Here is a 10,332-nt window from a genome sequence, read left to right as displayed (position 1 = left end):
AGGGAAATTCCCCAGGAAAGGTCTTCCATCGATCCCACATTTAGAAGGGAGTTTACTTCTGGCTTTATCATTATCTTACGATAGCAGTCCCTGACACGGCACAGTAACAGGGGAAGGGAGATGCAAAGAAACGAAAACCAAATGGAATATTCCCTGATGACAATGGCGAGGGGACTTTCTAACATCAAATGAAGAAGCAACAGAGTTTCTCACCTCTGAAAAGAATCCACTTCTTGGAGGAATTTTTCACACATCCCAAAAAGGGGTTCCACTCTGCAATAAAGATAACATTCCTTGTTTTAGTTTTAAATAAAGAGAACCTGCTCTATGGCTATAAGCATTTAGGTGTTTTGGAATCCAGTTCAAGCTCCTAAAAACTACAAGACCTTAAAATTTTGAGGCCAGAAAGGTTGTTTCCCACAAGAGAAAAAACAAACATAAAAATTAATTGCCATCTCCCTCCCCACATCCATAAGCCCCTCTCACAAAAAATCATTTGCATAAGGCACTAATTAAGTTCCCAAAGCCACTGCTAGAAAATATTAACTTTCCACCTATAAAACAAGAGGTTAAAAGGCAAATATATTATGGACCCCTATGGCAACACAGTAAATTGATGGTAACAAACTCAAAACAAAAGTATACAAATTAGGATACTAACCACTTTGCTCTAATTCCACCAAAGGGAGTTCTAATTCTACAACCATCCAAACCCAGGTGTAACTTCACTGACCTCAGCAGCCAAAACAAACCACACAGAGCCTCTCGTGTTACCCAAGCCACGCATACATGTGAGCGTTTTGTGTCCGAGTCACACAAACATTAGTTGCAGATCAGTCAAAAAGACAATTCTTTTCTGATGCTAAAAACTCCGCAAGTAATAATGAAGCAAACACGATTAGTGCATTTTTTGATACACGACTTTTTCTCATTTAAACAGCTCCCAAATATCAACTCACAACATTTTTAACCTATTTATATGTTCATAGCTGAGAGAACTCAACCCCCAAAACACATCTTCCTAATAATTTTGTCATCTAATTTAGTATTGTGTCACTACACAGCTACACCAAAGGCAAAAGAAGGCTCTTGATTCCGAATTATTTTAGCAAATGGTTATTGGCATGCTGTCATGTTTTAGGTGTCTAATTTCTGCTTTTAAACAAAGCTTAAGGAAAGTAAACTTGCAGTTAACCCTAAGCAGATCCTTCTCCCAGGTCATCCTTACCCTCTGGTGGTACGTGCAGTCACTATAAGCTGCAACGCCTTCGCCTGCAGTCTCATGTGGTGGATAATGACCACTTGTCTACTTTCCACTCCGCTGTACATGAACTCCATTTTATAAGTTTCTTCCAAGACCTGTCAGACGGACACCACAGGGGTAAAAAACCATCAGACTCTGTTAAACTCTCGCATAAGCACAAGACTCTGGTATTTTTCCTTATACCAAGGAACACATAATCCACAAGTCTCATTCTTTCGGTGAAATTCTTCACGGCGTAAAGCAGCACCTAATACTACAAGGTTATTTTGGCTATATTAAAGAAACAATTCATGAAACTTGGCCTGAAATCAAGCACTCCCTCCAATGGCAGTCTATCTTTTGAGACTTTGCATTTTAAATTTCTAGGGGTTCACCGACTCCCCACTGGCTACTCTGGAATACAAAACTGAGCAGCACAACAGAGCAACCTCAGTGGTCCTGCTCAGGTTTACATTTTTGGAGGTAGATTTGACAAGTTCGCTTGAAAACAACTTTACATTCAACAACGCTTTGTACTGTGGCTCAAGATGGAAACTATCACAAGATAAGTATAATTTTGGGTTCTTTTAGATACACGGTTAAAAGCTTAGACAGGACATTGCACAGTTTTACTCATCATAGTTTATCTGTTGAATAGATAGGCTTAAGTAGACAAAAGAAGTACTCAAATTAATACAGCTGAGTTCAGTATGACCGTATAAAAGCCAAGAACTTGCAAGTGATTTAATAGGAAATATTCCCTCACCTCACATTGACGGGAAGTGATCTACATTCACAATCACAACAGATAAAACTTCCCAGGGGGTTCACATGCTACTGAGAAGAGCACCCAAGACAGACAGTTCAATTAGAGAAGATTTAAAAAGTTGATAGGCTTTTGTTTCTACTCATCCCTGGGGACAACTGTCAACAGCACAGAAGGTTTTGATGCACAGCAGTACCTGCCTCTTACTACATCTTAATTAACTGAAGACTCAAAATGTCAGCATAGTTTCCCAGCAGATCCATGAACTTGCTTTTACTCTAGATTTGTTTCCAGATTATTTAATAGTTTGCTTTCTCCTTTACCTTTTCTTAGGGCTTAGCTTCAATTTTTCCAGGATCAGATCATTTATATGCCACAGAACCAGAATAACTCAGGTTGGGTGGGAACTCCAGAGGTCGTCTAACCTGGTCCCCTGCTCAGAGCAGGTTTAATTAGATCCAGTTACTCAGGGCCACATCAAATTGTGAACACTTCCAAGGACAGAGATTTTTTCCCCCACCTCTCTGGGCAACCTGTTACAGCATTTAACCACCCTTATGGTAAATTTCCCCCCCTTTATATCTAATCAAAATTCCTCATATTCCAATTTGTGCCCACTGCCTTTCGTCCAGAGCAGTCTGGCTCTGTCTCATCTATATCCTACGATGAGGCAGTGACAGACAGCAGTAAATCCACCTGAAGCTTTCTCTTCTCCAGTTTGGACAAGCCCAGTTCCCTCAGCTTCTCCTTGCAGGGAATACGCTCCAGCCCCTGACTGCCTTGGTGGCCCTCCAGCCTCCCCGCTGGCTCCTCAGTTTGGAGGAGCTGTATCTCCCACGTATCCAGCCAGTTTGGTGAAAAGGAAACAACAGGAGACTGCGTTAAAGGCTTTGCTAAAGTCAAGAGATACGACATCCACTGTCCTCCCCTTGTTCACAGCACCAGTCCCCTCACCGTAGAGGGCAATGGTGTTGGTCAGGCATAATTTGCCCTCAGGAAATACATTTTGGCTGTTCCAAATCATCCTGTTGACCTTCGCTTGTTTAGAAAGGGCTTTTAAGAGGATTTGGTCCATAACCTTCCCCAGGCATGAGGTAAGGACAAGCAGCCCACAGTTTTCTGGATCTTCTTTCTCACTGTTTTGGAAGCTGGATGCGATGTTTACCTTTTTACAGTTGTCATGAACCTCCCCCACTCACCACTCATCTTTTGAAGATGACAGAAATTACTCCACTTTGGGGAACTAAGATTTATGTGGACAGACTAGGGCAGTGGAAGGTCAGAAGTGTTATTACTGTTGCATGGCCAAGGAAGGGCTCATATCTGAGGACCTGCCTCCACGCAGACTCAGCTGCTTCTACCTCACCTGTTTTGCTGCAGCAGATGCTAACGCATTCTGTTTCAGGTACAGAGGAGCTGCCACGTTCCACAGCTTCTCCTGCAAGGCCTACAGAAGAAAACCATGAAATTATGATAAATATCCAGTTCAGTCTAAACATTATAACGCTGTGCTCGATGGGCTTGGGAGCAGGGAAGATGTCCTTTCTCTCAGCTGTACACCAACAGGTTGGTTGAAAAAGCAGGCCAAAGTTTTCTTTTGTGCTTTTAAATACAACATCGGGAATCAAGGCCTCCAAAATATGTATTGTTCTATAAATACACAGAGGTACCTATACAACTATAAAATATAAAACAGAAGTTGAGAATAATATTAACAAAGCTATGAATTAAGAGACTGGCTGAGCCAAACTCTTTGTACTTTTTAAGGAGAACTTTATGCAGAATGCGGTCACTTATCAGAAAAACAACAGGGCACTGCTTTATCACCTCCCTGAGGCCAAGATCAGGGCAATCTCAGATTGCAGGCAAAAAGTGGAAACAAGAACAACTGTCCCCAGAAACACACCTACGCAGTCATATTTCTGAACTTTTCTGTTGACAGTCTCCGCCCCACCAAAGATCCTGGAGTTACTATGAATACTGAGTGTAAATCAGCTACTGATACTTGTATTAAAAGAAAACAAAAAGCACCCAACCACACCCTATTTGCTTTTTGATTTACGTTTTTAAAAAAAATTTAAGAAAGCTTGATTGAATGATTTGTAATACTGCCTCCTTTTTGACACTGCCTGTCCTTAGATACAGCAACACACAAAGCTGGCTGTAGCCAAAGCTCAAGGCTTTATCCTTCATCTAGGCTGGCCCCAGAATCCCAGTTAACTACCCCTAAAATCACAGGGTATGTAGAGCCTTTAAAGGTCTGGAACCTTTGGGCCTCAAGAGGCTCGGAAATGAAGATAATTTTTTCCCCCCAACAGCTTCTTTCTGTTGCGGGAAGCAGAAATTGGAAAGAAATCTACTGAAAAGGGCTGCTCCAACATTCAGGATCTCTCTGCCGTATCAGAATTTCTAATTGTATGATATTACAAGTTATTTTTCATTTCAGCCACATTACTGACTCCCCTGCATCACTGCCAAGAATGGCTGACGCAGCTTTTACCCCCTTCTTCCAAACAGAGTGCTCCTCTGCCAGATACACAAACCATCTGGTTCGCTCCACTCAAAGCCTGGAGAAGGGCAACAAAGCCACCTCCAAATGCTGGTCCTCTGCCCGGATAGCACATTTCACTTTGGCAAAAGTTTGGGATTTAGCTAGGACTGTACTGAAGTGTAACACCGCTCATCTAAAATACCTTCCTTGAGTGACAGATGTATTTTAAGGATTTGAGGGCTGCCATGAGATACGCCAACTGGCAGCTACGCATTTAGCAAAGAAACTGAAATCCCTTCCTGGTTTTACATAACAAAGCTTTTTTTGAGCCCCTTCTGGAAACCTGTTTGTTGCTTGCTTTAGTTCTTGCTTTACATGTGTATAAGTTACATTCAAACACCTAAAGAATGCCAGGAGACTAACTTAAATACTACTGCCAGCTTATAGCTTGACAAGTGAAGCAAAAAATTAGTTCCTGTTTACAGCAAGAAGCTGACTTTGAAAAGGGTTGCTGCCATGGTGTCAGAGTAAACATTTCATCTGCTAATACCAAATAGATAGATCATTTCGGCACTGTCAAAGAAAGCACGACTGATATTTTGCTCAAATCTAAAGAATTCCTTTGGCATTGGTGCCAAAAACTCTGTCTACAAACCATTGTATACAAAAACTCCACTTATAGCAGCAGTTTAGTAAAAAGCATTCCAGTGGCTACAAGCAGAGAAAAGTTGCTCTCGTAACATAAAAGGCTGCAGAGCAGTTGCCTCCATTGTGATTTCTGTCAGAAAATAAGCTCTGCACTGGCAAAAGGCACATGAACCAACATAAGCCCTAGGTACAACAGCAGAGATTTGCACTGGCATACTCACTGGCAAAGTTTCCGCATAAATTATTTGCCACAGGAGGGAAGCAGGATTATCAGAAATCCATGGAACCTACACTTTCATCCTACATCAGTTTTCAGCACGAACACCAAAACATGAAAGTGTACCACTGTGATGGACTGGGGGCATTTTTGAAGAACATCCCAAAAAACCCAGATGAAGTCAAACCTTGATGAGGAGCAGCTGACACTGAAGGTAAGTCGCAGTGAAATCTGCCATCCCTGCCAGCTCTGACTGCAGTTCTCCAAGCCTCTGAAGATCACTGAAGCATGTGGAGGGGAAAAAGAAAAAAAAAAGAAAAAAAAGGAAAAAAAAACAATGTTGAGACACCCAGCAGGTTAATCTAAATGCACTCAGAACACAGCAATGATGAAGCCAGTTATTCCTGCACCTTGCTTTTCTTATCCTTAGAATAAGCACCAGAAACAGTAGCAAAACCTGCAGTACAAAACAGTTTGCAGCTTGGGACTTGGCATGTCCTTTCTTCCTGAAGGCTGACAGGAGCAGAGTGGTGGAAGCAGTTAAGTCTGTCAACCCACATTACTCTGCAGCCCTATGGGAACCATACAGCGTAGCAGTTCCAGATTTAACTTAAAACACTCCAGACTTCTACAGCAGCTAACGACCCATTTGCGTTACACTGCTGGGAAATCTAACTATTCATGTTGGCTAGCGAAGGTTGTTTGGAACATGTCAGGCTCACGCAACCAAATATATTTAAAATATAGCTGCCTTTTTAAGCCAAGCTGAAATCTGATGTACTGATATTTGCCCAACTAGCTGTTGTGTGTTGTCTGGTCTAAGTATTTCTTGTAAATCTTACAGCAAGAGAAGTAGCTTTTAACTTGATAGAAAAAAAATGACAGTTAATGGAACCCCAAAAGGCTTTAGTTCTCTACTCTTAGACATGTTTTAAAATCAAAAGTGTGTATTAAGAAAATAAAACTCATTTTTTGTTACAGAACTGAAAATGGGTTGGATGATGTGGATTCAACACGTCTCTGTTCTTCTCTGTGTTTTGCTTTGATCCAAAGTGTACTAAAATTGTCACTCTACCTCCATGTTTTCTACTGTATTATTAAAAATATTTTTTTTCTTCAGATGACCCTTTCCTTTTGTTTATTTTAGATTTATCTTTGCATTTATGATGCCATTCGAAACTCTGGCTCTGCCAAACTGGAAGGTTGCTGAGTGCTGATACACTAAAAAAATTTCATGAGATTATACGCATAATTTGCAGCCAAAGAATATCTCTCCTAAGCAGAGGGACTGTGCCTTCCTTCAATGCAACAACAGTAGAGCCAGGTTGAGCCTTACAGACTGACTCCATTTCATCTTTTCCCAGAGAGCAGAGAGAAGAGGACACTCCTGGGTGCTTAATTCCCATGTCATACTTAACGCATCACAACGTGCTAACGGGGAACAGAATGTCATCTCTCAGCTAACAGCTAGGCAGATATCCCATTTCCCGATCATCTACAGTTCCCAATTCCACTAATTCTATTTCCTTACAAATGTTAAGCAGATTTCGACATCCCTACAAGACAAAAAAACCCCCTCCTGTTGTATAGATGGAGAAACTAAACCACAAAGACCGATTTGCTAAAAAGCCCATGTTACAGTTTCAGCTGCAGAGCCTGGGGAAGAGCAGTAGTCTTGAGCGTGGTCAGAAATCTAAGGTCGAAGTAGACACCAGCTCCACGAGCTCTGCATTACTTCCCCCAAGGACAATAAAGATAAAGGAGGAGGGAGTTACATCCCACCACGGAATCCACTGCTGTGAGCTGCTTCTATCCCTTTCCTCTCAGCAACCAAATTGTTGGCGCAGGAAACTCTTCCCCTCTGCAAAATAACCTTTAACACTTTTATTAGTTTTGTCTTAAATCCTCCCTTAAGGGTGGAAAACAGCAGCTGGTTTAGTATGGTTCCTGGGTGGTGATCCCAGCAGGAAAAAAGCCAAGCCAATAATTTCCACCATCTCCAAAGCATTACTGTCCTTTACTGCATATAAATCACACATGCAGTCATCTCCAACGTGAGTCCTACATCCAAAATCGAAAACATTCATGGCCTGATAGGTTTCCAGACCTTCATCGTGCCTATAAGATTCCGGATGCTCTGCCAAGAGATGACCTATTTCAAGTGTTTAGTACATTAAATGCTTTGAGACTATGTTTTAGGCGGCACACAGCAGCTTCAAAACAGCTGATGACAAACCATATAGTTTTCACAGTTGGGTTTTCAGTGAGGAGCACGCTGTTTATTCGCCACCGGAGGTGGGTGTGAAAGCGATTCACAGCTACCCATACAGAAAAGGCAGCTATTTTGGGGAAAGAAAAAGAAGAAAGCTTTTTGGAATTCCATATTTCAAAGTATTTTAGATTTTCTAACTCTCCAGATAAGGCTCTTACGCTCTTTCCAAGCAGAGGAATCACATTGAAAGGATCCTTTTCAAGTGTTTTGTTTGCATAAATCAGTCTAGAGATGAAATGGAAGAGGCAGCATAAAACCCACTTTCAGAAGCCATACCGTACACCCTTATCTATACAACAGCAGACAGCAACACGCAATAATGTCTATTCCAGGAAAATATCTCTGATTTTCAAACTGACGAAGGATGCCAAAGTCCTTTAGAAGTGGGATTGGCAGGCCACAGGACCTGGAAATTAGAAGAGCAAAGGGGACAACCTCTATCTTCCCACAAAAATTAAACAAAAAACCCCTCTGAGCATATACATTAAAAATAATACGATCAAAGTGAGGGTCTCATGCAGGGACAGAGAACTAAGAATGACACACGAGGTTGTCATCCATAAAAACTGAAAGTGTATTTTACCATAAACGAACAGTCCAAGAAGAGCACCCTTACCTGACTCTTACCGTGCTCTGAAAAGATGTTCCCCTAAAACTCACACTGATTATTCAGTGTGGCGGAGCCAGAGCCGAGACCATCAGTTTTGTTTCAAACAGGCCGTGAATACCTTTTTAGCATAATGCTCTCTACAAAAGCTCTCAGGCTAAGTGGACAGCGAAGTACAAAACTAATATTCAGAACCAAATTACCTGCTTCAGAGAAATTAGGAATCCTAACCAACCTTCCCACAAACAGATCAGCTTGCAGCCTTACCGGATGGTAAATTCCAGTAGCTCCTGTATGCCCTGTGGGTCGAGGTGCTGAAGGTTGTAAACCCTCTCCAGGCTCTGGTGCAAAAACTGCTGGGAAGGATCTTCATGTGGTGTAATACTGGGAGAGACAGGGGAGGACACCAGCTTCCTACCTGGCAACTAAGCAAGAAGAAACATATGCGAACAATAGAAAAAAAAAAAAAAAAAGAGAAAAGTCTAACACAAGTAACAACACTGCAAAATGCTGACACATTATTTAACAACTACCAACTGAGAGCTCCAATTCGTTTCTCAAATTCAGAATTTATATCAAGACTTTCAAGTCTGCATCTTTCTTAGTTAACGCTCCCCATTTTATAACCCACTTGCAGCTAGAGATCTTCAGGTTAAACTTCAACATCCCTTTGAGGGAAAAACCTTCCTCATCTATTAACTATGACACTGTGAAGTCAAGGGAAGCCCAAGACCATGTAAACCACAATTCATTTTATGAGTTGTAATAAGACTTACAACCAACTTCAGTCCTACCTGTACTTCCACGTAGGAAAAACATGCTTCAAAACATCAGGGAACACATCTTACCCATGAGTAAACAGTTTAGGTAGGACACAAGTCAAATGCTGGAAGATCTACAAAGGCTAAGCTCCCCTTCCCCACAGTCAGAGCTACAGAAAGCTCCCAGAAATCCTGCCCTCCCAGTATTCCTTCTAACCAGCAAACCATGTGTTAGTCTCACTTGAGAGCAATAACATTATTATTATCCCCAAAATACTACAAATGTAACAATTTAATATTTGGCTCTCCATACTTAATGTACATTTCAATATTCATTTGCTTGGTGCTTGGGAGAAAAAAAACCTTTTAGAATCAAAGCGTTACATGTAACAGATGTGGAAGAGACCAACAATATTCATAACAGAGCGGCTAAGTGCAAACAAAAGTGGTTCAACTTACTCTTAACGGAGGGACCAGATGAGAGAGACTGTCCCGAAGATAGGCGTAATGTCTGAATGTATGATCAGAGAACAGGGCCGGCATTGTTGGGCAACTTTTAGCAGCATTAAAAATCAGAACCAGAACAGCGATGTCTATTGAAATGGATTGTTAAAGAAAAATAAACAACAGCAAGAGCAGCTCCTTGGGGATGGCAACTTAAAACAACAACTCAACAACCCTTTCTTTGCTGGAGATTTGTTTTGGAGGTTCTAAATAGTTGAAAAATGCTGAGCAAAACCCAAAGAGGCAGCTGTCTGAGCAGATGAAAACCAAGTACAAAGCGTAAACATTGCAGGATTGGCCATATTGGAGGCAGGATGTTACTGCCAAAGTGGGATGGCTCAGAGGCAACACAAAGGATAGAAGCCAGAGATCACAAATGCAGAACATGCTCATTAGGTGGAGTTTCACTCTTCCTCAAAGCTTACACTCTGCTTACCAGTTTGGTACCCAAACACCATCTAAAAATCAAACATTTATCTCTGAGTCTTTAAAAATCACTGCATTTCCTACAATGCCCTGAAAGACATCCCTCTTACACAGACTTAAAACAAACCAAAGAATCAAACAAGGGATGATGATTCTGGAATGGAAAACACATTTTCACAGTCTGAGAGCCTGAGAAATACAGAGGGCAGCCAAGGCTTTAACCAGTTAGCCCAAAGGCTGGGGCACTCACCCGCAACAGGGTGCTGTGGTTTAACCTCAGCAACTAAGCACCATGCAGCCACTCGCTTGCTCCTCACCCCCCGCCACCAGTGGGATGAGGAAGAGAATGAGAAAAAAGGAAAAACCTTTGGGTTGAGATAAGCACAGTTTAATAATT

General features: G+C 41.6%; 1 protein-coding gene across 1 annotated transcript; it reads right to left on the bottom strand.

Moving 5' to 3' along the window:
• Positions 1-213: 213 nt before the first annotated feature.
• Positions 214-9,598, bottom strand: LOC104159849 (integrator complex subunit 4-like; the record flags this gene model as incomplete). The annotated part of the gene is made up of 6 exons (XM_009697867.1): positions 214-273; positions 1,229-1,359; positions 3,376-3,456; positions 5,553-5,646; positions 8,512-8,669; positions 9,465-9,598. Coding segments are annotated over 6 exons (658 nt in total), but the record flags the coding sequence as incomplete, so codon positions are not given.
• Positions 9,599-10,332: the final 734 nt, after the last annotated feature.

This window comes from Cariama cristata, unplaced genomic scaffold (assembly GCF_000690535.1).
Source record: "Cariama cristata isolate BGI_N322 unplaced genomic scaffold, ASM69053v1 scaffold19163, whole genome shotgun sequence".
NCBI classification, from domain to species: domain Eukaryota; kingdom Metazoa; phylum Chordata; class Aves; order Cariamiformes; family Cariamidae; genus Cariama; species Cariama cristata.
Note: the sequence above shows the minus strand (reverse complement) of the source record. Positions and strands in the feature narration are given on the sequence as shown.